Source organism: Notolabrus celidotus, chromosome 23, assembly GCF_009762535.1.
Source record: "Notolabrus celidotus isolate fNotCel1 chromosome 23, fNotCel1.pri, whole genome shotgun sequence".
NCBI classification, from domain to species: domain Eukaryota; kingdom Metazoa; phylum Chordata; class Actinopteri; order Labriformes; family Labridae; genus Notolabrus; species Notolabrus celidotus.
In genome coordinates, this window is record NC_048294.1 from 21207697 (window position 1) to 21233722 (window position 26026).

The 26026-nt window shown below is 40.5% G+C and overlaps 1 protein-coding gene across 1 annotated transcript; it reads right to left on the reverse strand.

Moving 5' to 3' along the window:
* Nucleotides 1–7966: 7966 nt before the first annotated feature.
* Nucleotides 7967–25544, reverse strand: ap1s1 (adaptor related protein complex 1 subunit sigma 1). The gene is made up of 5 exons (XM_034676562.1): nt 25344–25544; nt 17473–17651; nt 14519–14627; nt 14298–14435; nt 7967–12602 (listed from the first exon to the last, which is right to left on the reverse strand). The coding sequence occupies exons 1-5, from the start codon at nt 25344–25346 to the stop codon at nt 12555–12557; spliced, it is 477 nt and encodes a 158-aa protein (XP_034532453.1). The 5' UTR covers nt 25347–25544; the 3' UTR covers nt 7967–12554.
* Between the last annotated feature and the right edge of the window lie 482 nt (nt 25545–26026).

Here is a 26026-nt window from a genome sequence, read left to right on the forward strand (position 1 = left end):
GGCGCTCAGAACAGGCTCTGATGATCAGAAACACCTGAAGGAGAGAAAACACAAATACACACAGTCAGTTTTCTCTTTACTGACCTTTGGAGCAAAAAAGTACTGCACTGCATCATGCCAATGTTTTGATTGTCATGGGCGCGAGCATTACTACCCTTAGCCTTTTGAATCCCCACCTGAAACCGGCACCTCTCTGTTTCCACGAGACACAGCAGCATGTTCTGCCCCGTGACTGATCTTTTCACAACACTCATAAGCAGCATGTTTTATAAAGACGACTAATTGCTCATCCTGAGTTTTGTGTGGGAAATGTGTGATGTGCTCATAGTGGTGTCATCTGCATAAGAAGTTTGCGGAGGATTGTAGGGAATAACATCCAGCTTGATGTTTCTGGGATGATAATACAGAATAATATGGTTGTGCATGAGTCCCAAATCTTAAGTCCAAGTCCAGTCTGAAGTCATTGAGGGGCGAGTCCAAGTACAAGTCTGGTGCCCTGTCCACATGCAAGTGAATATTTCTGTAAACGTTGTATTTCTCTATGTTTTGGTCTGTCGTCAACACATAACCACTATTTTAGGGCACTGAAACCTGACGTTTTTTAAAAAAGCCTTCCAAGTTGAAGATTTTTGAAAACTCTGTTTTGTCGTTTTCGTGTGGAGAGCAAAATCAGACGTTTGGGGAAATGCAGACATTCCTGCACGTGGCAATTATTGTTTACTTGACTCTGGTCATCGCTGGTCCAAAACCAATTGCATGACATCTTGCAGTGCCTTTGCCGATGATGACATCAGGGACGACATAAATAGATTTGTGAGGATCAGTTGCTGGAAGAAAATGTATCAGGAACGCTTGGCCCAATATTATCGCTTTGAGAACTACTGTGATGGATGTAAAAGAGCTGAACTTTTCTACACGCAGGACGACACACAAGCAATTGTTATTTTTATCTTTATCACAAACATACCAAGGTGACTTGTAAACTTTGGTGATCGTTGTTTTTCTCCCAAACACTGTGAACCAGTTCTTGTGTCTTTATGAAGTCACGTTGCAGCGAAGCTAACTAACTAACACAAGAGTTGAAATATTATTATTGCTCTTGTTTAATATTTTTGATTGTTATCCCATGATGGAAAAATTATGATCCCTGTAGTTTCTGCTTTCTGATCAGATCACGTAGATTATTACGTCTAATTTTTGCACTATAATAAACTATACTATCGTAGAACTGTAGAGGAATCATCATGTTTAAGAATAATGTTTTATTTTGTCACTTCAATTCTTAAAAAAACAACAACTATTGTTTACTTGTATTGTGAACATGCCAAGATATTGGGCTACCAGTTTGTTCTGGTACTGCTAGGTTTAAATGCATGTTTAAAAGGAAACTTTACTGTTGTAACATTACATCGTATCACGATGATGAATAATCACACTCAGTAGTTTCTAATCCACAATTAACACTCGCTCAAAAAGATGCTCAACACACTTTTTTTCCCGTAACGTTTCTGCGTAATCACTTGGATGTAGAAATATTAAAAAAAAACTCTAGTGTGGTCAGAGCTTATTTTCGTAGATGTTGAAAAAAACTTTTTTTACGGGGAGACAAATGCCCACACACATACACATACAGACTCACACAAACGCACACCCACACGCATACACGCACACACGCGCATTCATTTCTGTAATGTTCACTTGTTGTCTTGTCTTTCACTTTTTGTATATTGTGTGTTTCTCACCTGTCTTGTATCGTTAAGCATCACTTTAATAAAAAAAAAAAAAAAAGAAAAAAAAAAAAAACGTTTTAAAAACATTCGTACACGTGTGACGTAGCCTCCCTGTCTCTAAAGTGAGTGTGTGTTGCGCAGAACGTTAGCGGCGAGAGTGCGTGATGTCATCGTTAGAATTAGAGTGAAGAAGAGCTTCAAATTAACTAAAATCTTCAAAATGTTTTGCTAATTTTCACGCCACACTCATTATTTTACCCTCAAAATGTAGGGAAACCTCTCTGTTAGCTCTGTTGTGAATTTGAAGCTAACATGATAAACGGCTTCAGCACAGTGAGCGTTCAAGCAACAGGAGCGCCAACAAACTCCCCATCTGCTGTAATGTTAAATGAGACCAGAAGTTTCTAGGGCAAACCAATAAGGGGTGCTTTTTAAACTGCTCCTGTGTTCATATTTTAATCACTTCAAACATAAAAAACTCATTAACGCGTTCAGCTGACTTGACTGAAAAGAAAAAATAACCTTATTTAGACGATAGAGGTTAATTTTCACCTTAAAATAAGACCTTTTCAGTGGAGTATGATCTTGCGCACACTAGTTTCTAACTTGTTGGAAAAAGATAATATCTTGTGGGCACGTATCATTATTTCTTGGCAATTTGTTATCCTGTGCACACAAGTTTTATCTTGTGGGAACAATTTATGATCTTGTGCACACTAGTTATCTTGTGGAAATCAGAAAAAAATCTTGTGGGTATAGATCATTATCTTGTGCAAATGAATTATCTTGTTCACAAAAGGTATCTATTTGGAAAAAGTTATGATCTTGTGCACACTAGTTGATATCTTGTGGGAACAAATTATGATCTTGCTCACACTGGTTTCTATCTTGTTGGAAAAAGATAATTATCTTGGGGCACAGATCATTATCTATTGGCAATTTGTTATCCTGCGCATAGTAGTTGTTATCTTGTGGGAAAAAGTTATGATCTTGTGCACACCAGTTATCTTGTGAAAACTAGAAATAAATTATGTGGGTACAGGTCATTATCTTGTGCTAATGAGTTATCTTGTGAAAATTAAAGAAAATGTAGTGTTGCCGTCTCATCTCTAAGCTTCTATGTGACTGCTGCCCCTGCTCTGTTCCCCAGGAGACCACAATTACCCAATCACCAAAAACATATTACAGTGATGTATCTTTGAGAGTCCGATCAATCATCAAGGGTTGTGTTGAAGAAACGGCTCATATACATCGTGCTGTTGAAGTTTATCTGAATGAAGAAGCTGTTTCTGCTTCACAGTTATTTCAGAATTTCGGATTAGATAACTCGACGTCAGCTGACACAAAACAGTCACACAATAACGCTGCTCTCACACCTACAGTACCTGTGGAGCAGCAGGTGAGCTCATCAGCACATATGATTTATATGTCTTCATTATCATCGTATTAAAAGCTGATGCTACTTTTCAACCGCAGTCCCTCCAACCTTAAAGAATCTGCAGCATTAAGCAGGTTTGAAAAGGATTCACTAAACAATGAGACATAAAACAGAAAAGGATTCCTCAAGGACAGATTCTAAAATATGCTGGGTTTTAGTAAAACGTTAAGATGTCACATGTTAGAAAACTCACATGCACAGCCACAGGTTTGTAGTTTGACGTATGAGATGTTGCATCACGTGTTTATCAGGATCAGATTACAACCTGAGATAAAGATGATCTTCTTTGTAAGTTGTTTTCATGATTAATTGATTAGATATTTGGTTTGATAAGCCCCAAGAAGGTTGAATTGTGTCGATAGAGCGTGTTTAAAAGCCTTGTTTTGTTCTCAACCCAAAACTCTGCAGTCACAGAAAAGAAAAGATGCCAGAAAATAAAGATGCTTGAGGAGCTTGAAAATGAAAAAAATATGTTTTTTTCCTTTAAAATATTAAAGCAGATTGATCAACTTAAATACAACTCAGATACTTCCCACATAAAGATGCAGGACATACATGACCACCTAACAACATGCATGCATTCATGCAGCAGGCAGCAGCACTGCAACAGAGACGCTGTTTTTCTGATCAGCACCAAGGACAGCTCCTGGTACTGAAGGGGGGTGGGGTGGGGGCTGAATCTGAAATCTTCATCACAACACTCCAAGAGTGCAACAAGTGCACTGACTGTGACATTCATTCTAAAATGTCAGAAAACACGCCCACATGTGTGTCACAAACTGCTCTGACAGCTTCATAGATCTGCTAGAACAACCTGCTGTTCTTCTTCTGTGGTGCTGCAGACACCTCGTCACAGTGAGCTGCGGACACCGCAAAACATCTCTGCAGGACTTTAACCAGTTTAAGCATAAAACAGAAAATCTGCTTCATTTCAGCAACAGATTACATTTTTTTATTAAATATTCAGATTTGAGAATTTAATGTTGTTTTTGATTCTAGAGAAAAATCCTCATCCAGAAATGTTTGTATCGGGTCCTGCAAACGCGACCAAACATTAATAACAGGCTAATTGAGTGGTGGAGGCGCGCGCATGTTCCGCAGCTGCAGCGGAGGTGGCGGGATTGCAGAGGATGAGGATGCGTGATGTGCAAACACGCAGCGAGATAAAAACACAATATCCAGCATGACTGATCTCATCCCGCACAGTCCACGCAAACACACGAGCTGCTTTCATCAGCATCAGGAAGAATTCAGGCCTGAGCAGGTCAGATTACAGATTAATAATCTGGCAGGCAACAAAAACACTCACACTTACATGGACGTCAGTGTGCGTGTGTGTGTGTGTGTGTGTGTGTGTGTGTGTGTGTGTGTGTGTGTGTGTGTGTGTGTGTGTTGCGCGTGTGCAGACAGACACGACAAAGACTCTTTATTGTCTCTGTGAAGCCTCTAATCAGCCCTCTAATCAGCCTCATTTTCAATCTGCTTATTCCTGTCAGAGCGAGTCATGGTGACGGTAATGTGATGAGATGATGATGATGATGATGATGAAGATTATAATGGGGTGTAGAGGGTGGAGGAGTACAATACAGTTGCTTCTGTGTTGGATCCAAACAAACAAATGTATTTAATCCAGCCTCATCCAAACATCATCCTAAATCTCATCCGAAAAAACCCAACATTTACACAAAATATTAGAATAAATCTATTTCATCTTAGTCTAAAGTGTGATTGTTCGTGTGTGTAAAGGAGAATTTAAATCTCCTCTGGATGAAAACGAAACCTTCTTCAGCCAAACAAACAAACAAACAGATGAACTCGCTTCCTCTTGCGCACTTGCGCCTCTCCTCCGCTCAATAAAACACCCAACTTCTCCAAAGAAACTCAGTCTGAGGAACAAAGCGATCACAGCAGAGCAGATAAAGTCAATCCGGATAAGTTTGAGACTTACTTGCGGCTCAGTGGGAGCAACGGGGGGGATTCCAGCCTCCCCTACCCGGCGCGTCACTATCTCAGCTGCTGGAGGTCCCGCTGTCACGCGCAGACGCCCCTGCCTCGTGCTGTTGTTGTTGTTGTTTATTTTTTTCACTTGTTTTTTTTCCTAATGTAGTTGTTTTTGTTTGTTTGTGAGGTTTAGTCTCTTCCAGTTCTCCTCTCTCGGGACTCCGCTCCTCGGTTCTCCTGTTTTCAGGACCGCGGACAGCGGCTGCAGCTCTTATACCTCCGCCCTCCAGGCCCACGTGACTCCTGCGTCAAGAGGCCCCCCATTGACGTCACCAGGCTGGGCTTCATTCATAAGATTTCTCTGCGCACGCACACACACACACACACACACACACACACACACACACACACACACACACACACACACACACACACACACACACACACACACACACACACACACACTCCTCTCCCCTAACCCATCAATTAGCTCGCGCTGCTGAATGAACAGAAGCTGCTGAATGAATCCGCAGTTTATGAAGCGTCCTCTCTCCTCACAGTCACGTGTTTCAGCATACATGTGTTGGAGATATCAGAGGTGGAGTACATGATGTGTTACATGTTATAAATCCATTAAAATGACCAGGAGCTGTTCAGATAGCCATGAATCTCAGAGACAGGACTATAAAAAGATGTTTACAGATGGTGCAGTGATTTCTTACATTCAAGGTGGATTCAAACATGTCTACAAATACCACCTGTGTTTGCCTGTAAGTGTGAGCAGCTGGTCCATAATGTGTATAAAGCCCAATAGGTGGTTTGTGCTGCAGCTTATTTCGACCATAATTATGTGTGTAGCATCTCCAGTGACGTCAACCACCTGCCTGTCAATCAAACCAGCCATGTCTAATTTGCCCTTTATGCCTAATTATGCATTAGGGCCTGTTTCCACTGAGAGCGTTTTTTATGCCCCTGGTTTAGCTTTCAGCATGCTTCTCACCAGCATCACTGTTGCTAGGTAGAAAACGTTGTCTCATGGCATTTTCTGATTCCCTTGCTAGTGACACTTGTAAATTTATCTGTATGTTCAATACCTGACTTGTCAAAAAAGTTGAGTCCTGCTTGATTTTGATTGATTGATGAGGGAAGTGAAACTGACACAACAACAAAAAGAACTGATACTGAGGATGCTTTTGCACTTTAGACGCAGTGCAGAGAGTCCTGAACACCAATGTTCCCTTTTTTTTAATTTAACGTTGTGCTCACAATATATTACTTTGTGGGATCAAGGTACTATCTTGTGTGCACAAGATTGTACCTTGTTCCCACAAGATATTAACTTGTGCACACAACATAAATAAATAAAACTACCTTGTAGAGCACAAATTAAGACCTTGTTGGAACAAGTTATCTTATGCACACAAGTTGTCATCTTGTGGGAACAAGTAATGATCTTGCGCAGACTAGTTTCTCTCTTGTTGGAACAATTTATGTTCTTGTGCACTCTAGTTATCTTGTGAAAACTAGAAAAAATTTTGTGGGTAGAGATCATTATCTTGTACGAATTAGTTATCTTGTTGGAACAAGTTATGATATTGTGCACACTAGTTGTCCTGTGGAAACCAGAAAATAATCTTGTGGGTTCAGATCTTTATCTTGTGGAATTGAAATTTAATTTTGTGCATGCAGGTTGTTATCTTGTCGGAACAATTTATTATCTTGTGCACACTAGTTATCTTGTGAAAACTAGAAAAAAGTTTGTGGGTACAGATTATTTTCTTGTGCGAATTAGTTATCTTGTTCACAAAAGTTATCTTGTTGGAACAAGTTATGATCTCGTGCACACTAGTTGTCCTATGGAAACCAGAAAATAATCTTGTGGGTACACATCATTATCTTCAGTAAAGTTGTTATCTTTTTGGAAGAAGTTATCTTGTTTGCAAAACAAGCAAAATATTATCCGGGAGCAAAATATTATCTTGTGCAGACCAAAAATGATCTTGTGCACAAAAGGTAGTTTTAATGTGCCCACAAGATAATTTACCCATTCCCACAGGATAACAACTTGTGCATGCAAATAATTATTTTGCGCACACAAGAAAACAACTAGTTGACACAATACATTGTATTGTGCCAACTAGATACTTCACCTTTTTTCTCCCATGATATAATTATAGGGTGTGCGCAAGATAATGCATTGTTTCCAAAAGATTAGAATATTGTGCTCACAAGTCATTATCTTGTGTGCACAGTATAAAACCAAATACTTTTTGGGACCTCAGGGGTGCTGCGGTTGGTCTGTTTTTAAATAGCTTCAAACAGACAGTTAGTGGAAACAGGCCTTAACTCTTAGCCTCGATAGTTGTCATGAAGAGATAATCGAGCTGTAGAGACCCAACTGTTTTTGTACCAGGCTGTAAACATGTTTATTTCTGCTGCAACATTTTAACATGGGGCTCTATGGGGACTGACTCACTGCAAGAGACAACCTCTAGTGGACACTAAAGGAACTACAGTTTTTGGGACTTCCACTTTCAGAGATTGCTTCTTGGTGAAGCTAGTTGGAGACTGCTAGTGGCTGGATTAAGTGCTACCAGAAAGAAGTCGAAAGTGAGATGAGGTAGCAGCTAAATCTGACTTTAAGAAGTGGAAAATCTTAATCTCTAGATCCAAGTCTTAGGAGATTAAAAAAAATCTAAATTAGGGGATAAAAAGTGGCTTTTTAATATTTTTGATTAAAAAAACTATTTTTTTAATTAACTTGGCAGAAACTGTGACATTTTGTCCTGCTGGTTCCAGACTGTAGATTCACTTTCTCAAATTAAAGCAGAGACAGAGAGAAGACATCTGAACACACTTTTCAATTTAGCTTAAAACGCTTTATTTCTTTATAAAATTACATTCACACATTGAGTCCCTTTAGCTGTTGCCTGCAGAACATTACCCACAGATTCATAGGGCCCATTTACAGCTCTGTCAGACACACACTTTAGTCTTACTTTCCTTTAAATGCAACATAAAATCTTAAGATATTAAATTATAATCAATTTTCTTTTACATGAATTAAATGCAGAACAAAATCATTGTTATATAGAGTAAGTTATTGATGAGCTGATTGAATAAAGAGAAAGTTTAAGAAGAGAAGAAAACAGTATTAGATACAGTAATTCAGGGGTCAGAGATATAAACCTTCAGCCCCAAACTAAAGAACAAGAGGGGGGTCAGTGTGCTTCAAACAAAGCGCTCGTCTGTTTAGAAACCAGAAGCCCAATGTAAATAAAAATAAACTGAACTTGGGTCTTTCTAGACCTTTTCAAACCTGGTTAACCCACATGGAGTCTGTTTGAAGCAAACTGAAGCACTTTGGGGTCACAGGAAGCAAACATCATTGTCTTAGAGATGTGTCATAAAAATGGACGACAGACAAAGATTTATTTCTATATATATTGAATGTGCTCGTAGAAATGTCCCTAAAGCCGATTCACATTCTGTCCAAACATCTCCAACCTGAGGTCTACGTCTCCATTGTACCTCAACGTGTCCTCAGCCTCTTCCTCATCATCTATTCCTCTACAAGCTGACTTTTAAATCATCAGAACTGTGACATCATCAAGCCCCAATCACCAAGGCCACGCCCCCTTTTCCAGGGGAATAAATTCACACATAAAGATGCAGACCTCTTGACTTTGTACAATAAATATGAATTAGTCTTTTAATCATTCAAACTATTAGGAATAAGAAACTAGTAACAAAGGCCTTAGTGCTGAGATTTGAGGCACAAAGTCACATAAATATTCACTCTCAGTGGTGTGAAGACTAAGCTTCGTCAGATACCTGGTGCTTTAATCTTAAATGTATCTGTGTTTACAAGCAGCCTGCTGTGTTGGTTTATAGATGTAGCAGGAAGGAGCAAAACTGACTTTTATATGAAGGTACCATGAAGGTGAGGTTCCGGCAAAGCAGTAAAACTTCTTCAACTCCTCTATGCATATATCGCTTTCTGTACCAAAAAAGCAAAGTACCTGTACCTTTCTGTAAGAACAGACGAGTTCAGCAGAGGACTCAAAGCAGCAGTCAGCTCAGCTCCTGTCAAGAGAAACTCACTCAGAGATCATCTGAGGACGCCGCTGCAAGCGTCTGATATTAACTCTGAGTGTACGACTGAGCAGCATGATCAGCAGGTCCCTTCAACTGTTCACAAAGAAATGCATGTTTGATTCAGCTGCAGAGAAAAGGGTTGTACGATTTCAGGTGTTTAGTTACGAGTTAACTACATTCAGTGATGATATTTTCTGTTTAATGAGCTGAAATGGGCAGAATTAACGACAGTGAATAATGTTGATTTGTTTGCAAGACTACAAGCAAACAACTCTTAAAATGCAGTTTTTTTTAATGGGGATTGGTTCTACCAATTCGGATTCGTCAGGAGAATCTTAACTTTGATCCACATTCAGAGTATTCAAGTCAAAGAACAATCTGGATTTGGGTTTATTCTGTTTTTTCACTTTTGTGTTTCGGTTTGAAGGAAACTTGAGCAAGACGATAAGAAACTACTTTCAAAGGCTTGTTTTGTAAATGCAGTCTAGTTAGACTGTTTTTGATCTTAACGCAGATACTCTTAACATCATTTTAAGCTTAACTCAAAGAAAAACATTTAACTGGATTTGGGTCCATTCTACTTTTAGTTGTCGTTTTTAAATGGAGTTTGTTTGGACCAATCCTAATTTGTCAGCAAAAGGCTGAGAAAATTCAACTCTTATGCATAATCTGGATTTTGGTTTATTCTGGTCTTTTCATTGACATTTTTATGTAGGTTTTAACAAAACCCAAGCAAGATGACGAGAAACTACTTTGAAATGATTGTTTTTTAAAATGCATAATGCAAATACACTTTACATGATTTTAAGCTTAAGGCAAAGAAAATTCAACTGGATTTGGGGCCATTCTGTTCTTAGAGTTGAAAACTGTAACACTATTGTTTTATAAATGGAGTTTGGTACGCCCAATTCCAGTTTGTCAGGAGGATTTTAACTCTAATCCACATTCAGAGTATTCAAAGTCAAAGAAAATTCACTTCTTGCGAATAATCTGGATTTGGGTTTGTTCTCGTCTTTGCTCTGAGTTTTGTTTTTTTCCGATTTGAACAAAAACTCAAGCAAGATGACAAGAAACAACTTTCAAATGCCGTTCGGTCAGACTGTTTCCAATCTATATATCTTTATATAATTTAAACTAAAGTCAAAGAAAACTGAACTCCTGAATAATCTAAATTTGGGTTTATCTTGGTCTTTGTGTGGACTTTTGTTTTACATCGGTTCGAACGAAACCCAAGCAAACAAGACGACAAGAAACCACTTTCAAATGCTCGTTTTTTAAATGCACTTTTACATCATTTCAAGCTTAAGTCCAAGCAAAAGCAACTTCTGCAGGAAATCTGGATTTGGGTCCCTTGTGTTGACAATTTTAAATCTCAAATTTTTTAAACACAGTTTGATTAGGCCATCTTAAATGTAAATTCAGGACGTCATGTCTGGAGAATCTCAACTAGAACTTCATAACGTTTCATGCACATTTCTTGCAAATAACAGTGAACAGTGGTGAACAAAGCTGTGATGATTTGTGCGATTGCAAGCTGATCTAAAAGACAAACAGAAGGCAGGCGGAAGAGGACCAAACCAAACACTCACAGTTGAGGTATAAACCACCAAACCTCCGACTGATACATTCAAAACTTCCCACAGGCTCATGACTGTTCCAGTAAAGCACTTTAAGAGACACACGAAGGAAGAGCATTCACATGTGATTGGTTTCTTTCCTCTATTGGTGCTTCACAGTTTATCTCATTAAGACCTCAAACATCAGTATGTGCCAAACATTCAGGAGTACAACAAGTCATACCAGGAGGACTAAACTCTCCGAACATCCCTGTCAGTGTTTCAGAGCTTCAGCAGGATGTGACTCATAAAACAGATTCACCTTAGTCCTCACGCAGAAACACGTTATCACAGGCGGTGATGACAAACCTCGAAAGACTTTGGTTCATTGCTCGACACCTGGAGTAAATCAAAGAGGACAGCCGTGCCTTTAGGAGAAGTCTCAAAACAGGAAGTGCAGTTTAAATAAGTGTGACGATATCGAGAGGAAGAAGGCAGGATTAAAAACAACATGAAGAGAGAGGAGCTCCAAAACAGACTCCAGTCTCGTGTCACAGTCAGGACCTTCAATCCTATTGGTTACTGTCACGTCTTCATCGCATCTCAGGTCTGATAATAGAATTGATTATTGAAGTACTTTGCATTCGACTGATGTTTGGAGGTCATTTCTCAAATAACTGAACGAAAGATGTAAAGGTCGTAAAAATAACTGCTTGAGCGTGTCCAGCTCTTTAAAAATCAAGTGCAGGAGTAACTTGGATTGAGGTTATCTATCTGAATCCATCAGCGTCTTTCAATGCAGCTCACGCACTGATGAGACTTGATAGTGGGTGTGCACTCAGGACCTGATATCAGCGTATATAGTTCAGGACATTATTGCAGATAACTTGGAGAACTTGAAGCTGGATTTACACAAAAGAGAGTGTTCTGATATGGATGTATTGACACGTAGTGTTTGTTCCTGATCATCACATACATAACCAATAGGATTGATGGCATCAATGAAAACAGCTTATATATACATTATTTCATTTCATATTCGGCTGATATTCGAGATCTTTCTTATCAAAAGTCATGTTGAAAGCCTCAAACATTCATCGAACTGGATGCTGATTATATGTGTGTATCACAGTCTGATGTGGATCCATCCGCCGCTGGAAATAGTCCCCGACAGATGCAGTATTACGTTATTAAATATGAAACTATCTATCTGTGAGCTGTCTCTAAATATTTGTGACCAGAGACAGATAAACGTGTGGTCACTTTCGTCTCTTCGTTCAACGCGCAGAAATAGAAATAAATATAGAATGACGTCAGACAGTTTGTCCCCAGATCCCCGAGCAGGTCCCCGTCCACTCCAAGACCTGATCCACCTCCTGATTCTCCTTTATCTGTCTGAAAAGCAACGCTGGACTCACCCTTTAAAAACACACAACCCCTCATGCTCAGACCACACATACACACACATGCACACAGGCGTGCACACGCACACACACACACACACACACACACACACACACACACACACACACACACACACACACACACACACACACACACACACACACACACACACACACACACACACACACACACACACACACACAGAGAGAGAGCTAAAGGGCTTGTCAGTGTAAGGATCTTCTGTTCTTAACTGAGTCTCTTCCCCTTCAGCCAACAGAGATGCAGAACCAGCCCTGTGAGTCCAGATCCAGTCCTGTTATTCCCCCTCTCGTCTGGCCCCGCCCCCTCAGTGTCCACAGTCTGTCAGAAACCTGTCGCTGCTGGGAGCTACGCCAAACCCATCTCCTCCAGCACACTGCGGGGGGACTCGTCCTCCTGTGAAGAGAAACACACACACACACACACACACACACACACACACACACACACACACACACACACACACACACACACACACACACACACACACACACACACACACACACACACACACACACACACACACACACACACACACACACACACACACACACACAGTCAGTCAAGATTTAGAGAGGCTGCATGAGTCACCACAGCCACAGCTCAGGGAATCTAACCTGAGGACTCTCTCTGTACCAAACACGACACATCGAAAAGACTGTCGTGCACACGCAGCGAACAGCGCCATGTAATACAGAAATTGGTGGCACTTAAAGAAGGAAGAGCGTTCGCACTTTGCTGCAGCCTGAATTCATTTTGAACAAAATCAGCAATGTCGGATTTGTCCACAGGGGGTGCCAAAATTCATACAAACCAAAAGTTCCTTACAGGAGCTCTAAGGCACAGTTTTTACGCCTCTGTTACACCTTGATGCAATATGAAATCACACACTGGGACCCAGATATCTCCTCCAGATATCACACCCTTGTGGTGTTAAGTTTGTAAGCACAAAGGCATAGTGACAGCTGTACCTCATTGTAGCACGATGCAGGGGACACAAATGTGTAAAGGGTTAAAGAGACCAGCTCAGGACATCCAAACAGACAAAGCATTGAAGAGATTTTTCTAGTTTAAGGTAAGTTTTAAATCTTTATGGCTCTTAACACTGCACTACCAACGCGCTGCATCTAGTTCATTGAAAAGAAGTTCCTGGTACTAACTGGGTAAGAACTTTTAGGCGTTTTCTGACCGGAGCAACTTTACCCCAGAACTAAATGCGTTTTGACCGGTGGACCCAGGGTCTAAATTTAGTTCAGGGGTAGTTAAGTTTTCAAAGGTCCCGTGGCTTTTGGTGGCCTGCGATTCACTTGAGTTCTCTTTCTTTCATTAGTTTTTATTTGTTCTATCTTTTTTGTATGTGTGTGTACTTTTCAAAAGAAGAAGCTGTGATTCTCTTGATTTAGCAGCTTGTAACAGTAGTCTTCTCTAGACCCACCATGAATGCGTCTCTCCCGGTGTTAAGGTTTTAAAAGTGACCCTGTAAACTGGAGACCTTCAGCTGAACGTGTCAGTGTTTGTGGAGTTTACACAGCTGTTGAAACACAGAGGGAGTTCCTGGGAATGCTAACTAGTTTAGTTTTTATTAAGATTTCAAAATATCCTCATCAGATATTTAATGATTGTCTAAAGACGTTTGTGATGGATGCATCCGGCTGAGAGTCTCCAGTTAACAGGGTCGCTGTTTAAACCAAAGCACCGTCCAATCTCTGCCACGGCTTTTTGAGTTCAAAAGGATTTTAAAGCCGTGTTGAAACGTCTTTGCTACTCGCGCTTATCTCCTCTCACGTGTTGATTCAGTGAATCCATCTGTGATGAAATATAGCACCATCTAAAACAGCATGGATGGCATTCGTCTTCATTTTACTGCCCTCTACTGGTCTGGTGGTGTAGTGCATTTACTTTTTTTTCTCTCCATACGTCACTGGCCTGATTTGCACAATTTACCCTGGAGTTCAGCCCGCGTCAAAACAGAGACAACAATGGGGGCACAGGAACCTTTTAGTTCTGTGGAAAGTAGTATTGGGGACTAAAAGATCCCGGAACACGTTTGTCGAAATGCACCTTTAGTGCGTCAGTGTCTGGTTCACTCACCTCCTGCAGCAGGTCTGCTTGTTCGATGGCTTTGAGGACGCTCTTCTTGGACGTGTCCTGGATCTCTCCTCCCATCAGGAACTCGTCGAGTATGAAGTAGGCTTTCTCAAAGTTAAAGATGATGTCCAGCTCACACACCTGCACACAGGTACAAACAGGGAAGTGAATTATGCCTCAGAACCGCCCTCCACACTCCAAACAGAACATGAGGAGAAACTCACGCTGCCAAAGTATTTATCCAGCAGCTCCACAAAGCGATGGATCACCTCTAGAGTGATCAGCTCGTTGTCCTGCTCCTCGATCGCACAACAGAAATACAGGCTGGCGTACCTGAAAAATACACACACACAACACGTGAACATTTATTACTGTAAGAGCTGATCTGAAGCACCTCCCTTTGAATGATGAGACAAAAAAACTGTTCTAGATCAAACATTTACACTGAGACACAAATCTGCTTGATGCTGTGTCACTAAAGACAATCAGTGTTTAGATTTCCTGACTTGCATCAGAAATGATGGATCCCACCTCCATTCAACAAACAAACATTGTAAAAGTAGTTTTCTTCTCCTCATGAGGACAGACCTGACAAAGCTTTTTACTTTCAGCTACAACCACAGACTATAAATAATGGACATAGTATCCGTGGTGTCACCCATCTGTTTCTGAAGCACAGTTTTGAGGCCAATCGTCGGTGGGAGCCATATTGGAAATGCTGAACTCAACCTAACTTCTGTTGAGCGAGTGTGATGTAAAGAGGTGGGCTTTGAGCCTCCTAGCCAACAGCTATGCGTTCGCACCAGTCAGTCTAGTCAGCTGTGCCTCTCATGATGGAAAACTCGTAATCTTAATATCTTTAAAATTTCTGTGTAATGACAAAAATTCCCCCCCAGCACTTGGTGTGTATGTGGTTTCCGGTTCTTCCGGAGCCAGCCTCAAGCGGATTCTCGATGAACTGCAGTTTTTAACACTTGCCCATTGGCTTCAATTCTCGCAGCCAGAGGTTGCCGCTTGGCTAGTGAATCTGTATCTCAGGGTCTGGATTTTAGTCTGAGAAGAGTTCGGGTCTCTCTCTGTAGTCCATGTAGTATCGACCAATCAGGTGTCAGCAGGAAAAACTGCCAAATTTCAGATTCCAGAATGTCTTTGATGCCATATATTAGGTTCCCAACTTCAGATTATTTGATTAACTTTGAGGTGTGTTGCTTTTTAATTTCATGTTAATGAAGTAATGGTCCGATGCAGCTTTTATCAATTCATCTTAATCCTAATCTGTCGATTTCAATCAATAAAACGTATCCTTATAAGGGTTGAACAGGAGGTTGGTGACGAGCAGCAAAGCTTCTTTTACGATGCAGAGTTCCCTCGGTTCATCTCCTCTGCAGGAAATCCCTCAGTGATCACCACCCACACACCCACACACAAAGAAACAATGCACACAACGCACACAAAGACATGTACACACACAGGCTGATTCTCCTTTGTGCTGCTTGTCCACCTCTGCATTCTGCTGGCAGTAATGAGCCCTGTGTGTGAGAGTGTGTGTGAGTATGTGTGTGTGTGTGTGTAGTAAGATCAATGAGGGAGGAAAGCTGGGTCTCTCCCTTTCCTCCCACATAAAATCTAACTCTGCTCAGCGCCCACAGGCTTTCTCTCCCACACACACACACACACACACACACACACACACACACACACACACACACACACACACACACACACACACACACACACACACACACACACACACACACACACACACACACACACACACACACACACACACACACACACACACACACACACACACACACACACACTGCTCTGAGTGAGAATTAAAGAAATGCTGAAAGAATCTGCTGCTTTAACATCTTCAGGGGGAAATCATTTCAGACCTGAATTCAAAGTGAAGGACAGCAAAGTTAACCTCTGAAATGTGTACACTTACAGCGACATCTGCGTTAGGGTTTCTTGAAATAAGTTAAATGTAGCAGAGCTTACCCCGTCTGCAGAGGTTCATAACTTAGCTTCTGTTCTGGTTCACTGGCCAGTTCCACAACAAAAGGTGCTTTTCAACCACAACAGAAGTACCAGGAACTGTTAGTCCCAGGAACTTCTCTTCCAAGAACTAAAGGTTTCTGTGGCCTATTGTTGAGATTATGTAGTCAGACCAGTGACGTACGGAGAAAATAAAAATAAATTGCTCTACACCGCCAGACCAGTAGAGGACAGTAAGAGAGAGACAAAGGCTATGTGTGACACCACGGTTAGCCTGTTAGCATGAAGGAGATTCCTCGTGCTGTTTTTGATCGTGCTTTATTTCAGATGGATTTACTGAATCAACACTTGGAAGGAGACGAGCTCTAGAGACAAAGAGGATTCAAAACGCCTGAAACGCTCGACTTAAAGCAAGAAGACAGATTTTAAAAGCCATGTCAGAGATGGACCGGTGTTTCAGTTTAAAGAGCGATCCTGTTAACTGTAGACTTTCAGGATGCATCCCTCACAAACGTCTTTAGATGATCGCGCCACCTAAGCCAGTATATACTCTCAGATCTTGCTTTCGCATCATGTGGTGGCAAATATCAGGCGGCGGTTTACATGTGGCAGTGGCTCGCGTAGGCGGCGGCTGCGGGTGTGCGAGGGCCCGTTCATCGCCGCTTGTGGCTTTAATTAAATATCTGATGATGATGATATTTGGACATTTGAATAAAAACTGGCTCAAAATAAGGCTCAGAGAAGACCAATGTTCAGGAGTTATTGAACCAAGTGAATCACAGGTGTGTGTGATGTTATTGTGTACGGAGGGGAAATAAATACACTGAGGGTACTCTACCAATCAGAAACATTCAGCAATGCAGGCCCCGCCCCTCAGAGTTCCTAGACCTTTGGAAAGTACTCCCCCCCCCGAGCAGGAACCTTTCAAGAGGAGGTTAACTAAATTGAGACCCTGGTTCTTGCTGTCAAAACACACAGAACTTCTCGAAAGGTCCCTAGTTCCTGAAGAAAGCTCCTGCAGTTGAAAAGCACCTTTATTGGTTGCTGTCTCATTATAGTTCTCTCATTGATCCAACAACTGCTGCAACAGGCCGAGGCAGTGATGAGGTGCTCAGGTTGAAACAGCTCCTTACAGTTTGTCCTAAATAAATCAAACTTCCTGATTCAGTGTTTTTACCGTTTATAGACGATCTTGAGGTCCCTCCACTCCAGGAAGCTGCACATCTTTGGTTTGCGAGCCAGGACGATCTGCATCAGCTCCCTCACCATCTTCTTCTTGTCTCGCTCGGCGGTTGCCGTGTACCACTTCTGCAGGCGCAGCTTTCCCTGCCGACTGAACAGCAGCATGAAACGCATCTGAAGAAAACACAGCGAGCAGGTCAATGAAGAGTATGAAGAAGTTTTAATAGAATTTGTTTATTTTAAGCTCGTTTTTTTGTCCCTGACAGGCTCAGGTTGTTGATCTAAGTGTCTGACAACATTACAGAAAGGATCCTTGCAGAGAGAGAATAAACTGCTGTTATATCACTCTCTACAAACACCAGACTACACTGACAAACACAGGAGTTTAAGCTCACAGGACTCGAAAGTTGTCGGTCTACCGCTGCCTTGTTAAGTTAGCTTTTTTTATATCTATATTTTTGGGGCTTTTACACCTTTATTCAGAGAGGAGAGGACAGTGGATAGAGCTGGAAACTGGGAGAGAGAATGGGGGAAATAAACTAGGGCAAGGGGCCGCAGGCTGGATGGATGCACGACTTAACCGTTAGGCTAAAAGCTGATTCATACTTCTTTGTCAAATCTACAGCAGGTCTGCGTAGCTCCCGTACCTACGAAGAGGCCTATGCATGTAGCTGACGCGCACCTCCTCCAAAATGTAACTACACGTAGAATCGACGCAGACTGCAAGCTCTGTGATTGAACCGCTTGGCGGCATTGTGTTTCCCGTGTTTCCAGCACTTCCTGGATCCCTGCTCATCGGCCGTGTATTTCCTCTCCTCCTCTCTATTCTTCATGTAATCATGTCTGTATGATAAACAGCAACATGTATCAGCTGTAGATGAACATAACACGCTCTGAATCGCTGTGGAAAAGTAAACAGAGATCGTAGCGGGGTCGGAAGCAGGCGACCGGTTATCTGATACCCCTTTTCGACCGAGGCAGTTTCAGGGCCGGTTCGGAGCCGGAGCTCAATTGCGAACCGTTTTTCATGTTTCGACTGTGAGTGAACCGGCTCCCGGCCGGGAAAACCGGTTCCAGAGCGGCTCCAACTCTTTGCTGGTCTTGAACCGTGAACCGATTATGTCAGGGGCAAGGGGAGGGGTTGGCGTGATCAAAAACACAAACCAAACATGTTTCCGCCATTGTCCTGCAGCGAAAAAATAAAAGAGGCTAATGGATTCTGAGGCAAAGCAGTGGTCGGCCGAGGAGACAAGCTGCTGTTGTCCGCCATCGTTGTTGTTGTGAGGGCAAGGTCGCGCTAGCACTGCTGGGTAAAGCGTGTTGGTTCGCGAGTTTAATCAGCTTGTTAAGTTAGTTTTATCTGTGTTCTCGTTAGGGCTGTCAAAATTGCTCCAAAATGACATTTGAATATTCGCTCTAAAAAATCCCATAGGTTCGAACCATTCGAATATCTATATTTGCGCATTATGTCAATAACAGGTGGACAAACTGATACAAGGAGACATAACTACTTGTATATGTATTTTTATTTCAGATTTAACATGCCTAAAACATACCTACACTTACAAAACAAGTAAAGGACCTAATTGTCTATACGTAACACTTTTAAGACTGTTGACCTCTCGCTCGCTCGCCCCCCTCCCCTCTCTGTGCGCAATGTGCTGAGTGAGTGCTGAACAAGGCTTGTGCGAGCAATTAAAGGTCCCGACTCTTGTCCCTAATATAGGCAGGCTTCATTCAGTGATTGAAGCAAATATTATTAACATTAATTGAAGTTAAAAACGAACAAGTAGTCCACTTACATTCTTGGCGCGTGTATAAAAAAAGGAGGAAAAACTGCATTTTATCCCAGTGTCACTGATTGTCGGGCTCTTTTAGTCCACTGTCTGTAGGGTCTTAGGCCTGACAGGTTATTTGCCAAAAACACAAGACAGTCCACGTGTGAAGAGGCCCGATCTCTTTTTATTCACTATGTTCCCAGCGGAGGAAAAGACGCGTTCAGAGCGCACTGAGGATCGGGGGACGGAAGGATTTCTCTCTGCCGTCTGCTTCACGCTGTGCATGTGTGACTCCTGTGACCTGCCCCTGAACTGTCATGCAGTGCGCCCACTCGCAAAGCAGCCGCTGATGTGTTTTTTTTTCCACAGTCGAATATTAATTTTCACAATCGAATCTCCGTTTTTTTTAAATATTCGAATATATATTCGAATTTAGAATATTCGTTGACAGCCCTAGTTCTCGTACAGTACACAAAGACGTTACATTAGTCTAGTTGTCAGTGGAGTCTGGTGGCTTTAAAGCAATCAGAATTTTCTATTTCTTTATCTTTGGAATACTTTCTGTAACGATGTGAGAGCGTTTCAAAACTTAGATTCTAAAGTATGTTCAATAAATACAAACTGTGCAGCGGAGGATATCACACCAAACTCATTTTACTCTCCAACATATTTCAAGTGGCCTGATGTTCACAGTCTCCTCCCGTGTTCTCATTGTAATTAGAGATTGTGTCAGTCAACACACCGTCCTGCTCTCATACGGTCATGGGAATATCTTGTTGAACTTCTGTGACGGTTTGATCCTATGACTTCTGCCTGTTCACTGCTCTCTGTTTGAGGAGCTGTTGTAATGTTACTCAAAGATAACACCAGCTGTGGTTTGGATAAATGAAGTCTTCAGCGCGGCCACAGAGTCAGGAACTTTACAGAGTTCTGTGATAACAAACCTGTGAGAATACAGCTGGAACAATAAGGAACCAACTTCTTAGAATTAATAACCTACAGAAGAGGATTCTAGAATTCTGATATTTTTAGAATGCAGTCTGAATTCTAGAATTCTAAATTCTTGAGTTCTAGAATACTTAGTTTAAAGTCAGAATTGAAAAAATGTCAGATTTTTCTTTCTTTTTTTTTTTACTGGTCTAACTTCCAATTTTCTTTTTTTCAGTGGCCCTAATTCTCCTCCGGCATATCCAAACATATCTCCTTGCCCTTCATTTTCATGAGTATTTTCTTTTTACGTTCCTCCTCTGTGACAGTGAGCGGACTTTCTTTGGGTTGTGATCCAATTTGAAGGACGTCATTTAAGAAATCTAGCAAAACGAAACTAATCGATCAATTAAAAAAATGTAGTCAACAGGTTAAAAATAATCAGTGCTTGCAGCTCTAATGGAAGTGTCCAATTATTTTGATTATGAGTGAATCTAAAGACTCTTTCTTCATGAATCAATAACCAGATTTAATTCATTCATTTAATTCATCATGTCTCATTTTGTCAAGCCAGACAGAATATACATTCATATCAAACCACCAGCGTGATCATTCAGATAATTTTCATATTTAAGAGCAAGTTTTTGAAATAAAATCTTTAAAATGTTTGTCTGTTTAATTTTTACATACACATTTTTTTTTAATTGGCTATCATGGAAAGATCAGAAAAAAGAAACAGCTAAAACCAACATTAGATACTGGTAGCTTAAAAAAAAAAGAATATATATATATATATACACATACATATGTATTACTCAACGGAAAAAAGGTTGTCAACAAAACGAATATTTGATGAACTATGAACTAATATTTTTGGCAAATTTATCAGTGGTGTTGAATTTTCAGTTTGGAGTAAATATTTGTTAAAGACATTTAAACAAAGTCTTGTTATATTAAAAAGTCATAATTGTGACAAAAAGTTTCTCATTCTTAATGTGAATGCAAATTGCAATATCATTTATTGGCCTAATAAGCCGCTAACAATCAATATCGGCCCTTAAAAAACAAAGATCAGACCATCGCTATAACACCACCCTGCAATGGATCGCTGCATTACAGCTGCAAATATTGATATCAAATATCGCTCCTGGATGAGGCAGTGAATTATGGTCTGGCTGCCAGGGGGCTCTCTGCTGTTATTGTTGTTGCAATGCTACCGCTTGTTTCTATTAATGCATACCATTCATTTGTCTCTAACTTGAGGATGATGATGATGAAGATACAAAGGATTGATTGCTTTTTTATTTTATTGTTATTTTGTATATATTTGAACTATTTTTATTAATAGTATTATTATTATTATTAATTTGTTTTATTTTTATTTTGCATGTATTTGTTTTATTATTATTATTATTATTATTAGTTAATTTATCTTTATTTTGTATTTATTTGTTTTATTATTCTTTTTTATATTATTTTTTTGTTTTGTTTTTATGTCTATCTTTTTTATGCTAATTTCTGCTGCTGTCTAAAACTCTGTCTGTGCACCGTTTTGCAATAAAATAAATAAACAAATAAAAAAAAAATGTCGCTTCTGACGCGAAAAATCTGGAACGATTTGAACAATTATGCCTTTATACACAAAAACCCACAACAAATCATGTGATGTCTTCTTAAACTCTTCTCTTTCAGTGTCGTGAAAAATGACAGAAATAAACAAAAACTCTCCTTAACGAGCAAACATTTGACTTTTGAAGTGAAATGAATCAACAGACGAACGCTGGTGTCCCAAATTCACGATGCTTGGTCTCAAATGATTTCATGATGAGGTTTGGTGTGATATTCCCACACATACACACACACAGATGTCGTGTCCTGCAGCTAGAGGATCAAACACACTGACTCTACATGTACAGGTTGATCTCCTTCACATACAAAGACACACTGCAGGAAGGATCTAACAACACAACATTCATCTACAGCGTTCTGTACTTACATGTGTGTGTTAGCAGAGCTGCTCGGTGTGTGAGTGTGTGACAGAGACACAGTGAAGGAGGTTTGCTTCCTGTTGGATTTACTGCAGCAGGATATAAATACTGTCTGAGCAGCTATTTACAACACTCATATTTATCTAGTGCAGAGAACACACTCTGATGTGTGAACTGCTGTTCTCCTGTCACACATTCTCAGATTATATGTGGACAGCAAACACAGCAGTGACATGTGACAGCAGATCATGTGACACTGACATCAGTAACACAGTTCAAGCTCCTTTTCTGGTTTAACACACATCTGAATGTTTAACAGCTTTTTGTTCTTCTACACATTAAAGTGTAATAAAATAATCCAGCTTCCTGTTGCCGTTTCAGATTACACACTAATCTGTCGGTGCAAACTCAAAGAACTTCAGTGATATTTTCATTCTTTTGGACACAAGGAGCATCTAAACTAATCAGAATATGTAGAAAAGCTCAATATTCAACATTTATTTAACATTTATTTATTTCAGAAATGTGACATATTCTGGACTCTTGACATGCAAACAAAGATGTTTCAAAAGCTTTTTTAGCTAAATTTTGATAACTATGGCCAACAGCTCAAAAAAGAAAAGAAAGTAACATTCTCAAAATATGAGAATAATGTATCTGATTGGAGATAATCATCATGAATTGCTCCTCGACTATGGTACAGCCGGATTTAATATAGGATTGAACAATTTTATTACTATAATGTTTTATATTGGTTTTAATGTTTTTTTTAAAAAATATTTTATTAATTGTAACTTTTATTTTTTATTTCTCTACTCAGTTTTATTGGTATTTTTGGCATTTATTGTATAGTCAACTCTTATAGTTACCTTTTTTATTAATTTATTTTAATATTTATATTCTTAATATCAATTTGACGCTTTAACTTATTTCAATCACATACTTTATTGTTGTGGGTGTGCATTAGTCTCTATTTTAAAATTATTTTTTAGTTTTTAATATTTCTTGCCATTATTTTACTTTGATTTTGCTTCTTTCTTGTTTTCAATCGCTGTGAAGCACTTTGAATGCATTTGTTTTATATGAAATGTGCTGCATAAATAAAGATTGATTGATGATTGATTGATTGATTGATTGATATAGAATAAATAGTGTGTATCTCTTGGTCTAGTTGAGTACAAGCAACCCCGATCATAGGGAAGACTGCTGACGTGATAATAGTCCAGAAGACGATCATGGACCCACTCAATGAAAAGCCTCAGAAGAGTGAAGTGAGGGGGACAAATTGTTCAGGTTGTTAAGATTTTAGCGCAAAAGGGTATTTTTTTTTATCTTGTTTCGATTATTATTCTTAAAAAAAAATGTCTTTGGCATTTTTTGCCTTTATTGATAGGACAGCTGAAGAGAGAGCGTCATGGCTGCTGCTTCAAGGACTGCAGCCTCTGTACATGGGGCGTGCTTAAACAGCTAGGCCAAGGACATCTCCTTTTTAACCCCTGATACTGACACTTTATGGTTATTTTAAACACGTTGAGGCAGAGGTAATCATTTTGAGCATCTTATACTTAATTCCTGCATTGTGGAGAATATTTTATGACCATTTGTGGTGGTACTAGGTAGAAGCAACAGCTGGAGCGTGCCTTTCTGCTGTGACAATAAAGAAAGATGGAGCAAGAGTGCTCCGTTCAGCCTACTCAAGGTGCATTCAGGAGAACTTGGAAAAACAAACTGAAACTTGTTGAAATGAGTTGAACGGCTGTCAAACTCGATTCAGAGTATAGAAAAGTGCAGGGGACGTATGGGACATGTACCCCACGTACCTCGCGTCCCCTACGCCCTTGAGCCGCAGAGGATTTTGGAGAAAAGGCCGGCTGTTAACAAAGTGCTGGATCCAAGCAGATGAATGGAAAGTTGACTGGAAGAGGAAAAGGTGCACAAGCGACAGGGATGATCCTTAAAAGGATTGTCAAGAAACATTGAAGGAAGACCTTTGGAGAGCTTCATAAGTCGGTGCATCAAGAGACCTCACGCACAGACGTCTTCAGGAAAGAGACTGTCACACCCTGCATAAAAAGACTCTCCTGAACCAGAGACAGCATCAGAAGAGTCTGACCTGGGCTAACATGAAAGAAAGTTCAGCATTTCTTTTGTAAATCAAGATCCTAGAGTCTGGACGAAGAGCAGGGAGAAGTAGAATCCAATGTGTTTGAAGTCCAGAGTGAAGTTCCTGCAGTCTGTGATGGTTTAGGGCGCTGTGTCGTCTGCTGGTGTTGGTCCTCTGTGTTTCATCAAATCCAAAGTCAACACAGCGTCTATCAGGAGACTTTAGAGACTTTAGAGCACTTCATGATTCACAAACTTGAGGCAGACGCTGAAGGCTTCAATAACACTGTGCCATGCCACACTGATGCAGTTATTCAAGGTAAAGGTGGATATACTTTGCAGAAGTCGAACATTTCTGCATTTCAATCCTCTTTTTGATTGATCTTAGAAAATAATGCAATCATTTCAGACACCTGATTGTTGATTTTTGTGAGCTATGAGCCAAAACAATCAAAAATAAAACCAAACACGCTTCAAATATTTCACTTTGCATGTCACAAATAACACAATGTATGAAAGTTGACCTTTTGGAGTTATGACTTTTATAAGTGCACCTTTACTTTAAGTCACAACTCACATTTTAATGATAATCAAAGAAAGTAGTCCTTCTCCAAACACTAACTTTAATGTAATAATAACTAATTAATCCAGGTATTGAAGCTCTCTGTTGCTATTAAAGCACACCTGGAGAACAGTGAGCTAGCTGTCTCCTCCCTTGTTGACACAGGCTAACACCTGGGGCTCAGCTCGTTACCTGAGAGGAGGCGGAGGAGGAGGAGGAGGCTCTTCACTCAGGTGTTCTATTAAAGCCACCTGTCACACTCAGTTAGCCGTCAGCTCCTGAATGTCATCTAAAAACAGCTCACACAGACCTAAAGACAGCCTCACGAGGACACACACCTGGTCCACACCTGGTCCTGTCTCCCGGCCTGTTAGCTCTCATGCTAGCCTTCCTGCTGACGGAGGCCAGGTGAAGGGAGCGCAGGTGGACTTCCTGAAATGATACACCTTGCTAGCATTAGCCTAGCAGCTAGCTCCTGCCTTGTTTTAAATCGGAAGCAGCAACTCACCATTGTAGTCGGGCTGTTCCAAATATTACGGCGACGATACCAGCCAGATGAACGTCCAACACGAACACACACAAACAGACACACACTCACACACACAGCGGCTAACGAGGACAGACCATGTCTGTGTGTCAGAGACTGGAGCACTGAAACTACACTGGACGCCTGATGCACAGAGCGCTTCCGCCTCTGCTAAGCATGCGCAGAACGTGAAAACTTATCTGCCCTGAGTTCAGACTCTCTGGTAACAGGATGTTTTAACCCCCCTGTTAGTCTCAAATTTACTAACATCTTCTATCCTTGGGGTCAATTTGACCCCAGCAATTTAAAACCCCAGAAACTGATTGTTACCTAGGTGTATGTGTCAGGTACTTTATGTTTCTTTTTTGACTACCTAAATAGCCCTTTAAATAAAATATATTTCAATCATAAACACAATTTAAAGCATTTAGAAGGACTTTATTATAAAACAGAACATCAAACTGCTTTGAGTTTGCCAAGCTCTCGTCGGCCCTGCCTTGTTTCTATGTTATCAAAACGTATGACACAGGACGCATCATTGAATGTCTTTAGAGACATGTTGGCTGGAAATACTATATTTCAACGCTATATTTCACTATATTTCCCAGCTCCTGTAGTCACATGAGGAAGTGTCCTTGGTTATAGTGACCTCAATATCACCTAGA

What these genes read in the sequence shown, in the direction of transcription:
- ap1s1 (XM_034676562.1), bottom strand. An exon ending in CTCAAGATCGTCTATAAACG is followed by an intron (nt 14,628 to 17,472) that starts GTAAAAACACTG and finishes TGTATTTTTCAG; the next exon opens with GTACGCCAGCCTGTATTTCT. An exon ending in AAGCAGACCTGCTGCAGGAG is followed by an intron (nt 12,603 to 14,297) that starts GTGAGTGAACCA and finishes TTCTCTTCACAG; the next exon opens with GAGGACGAGTCCCCCCGCAG.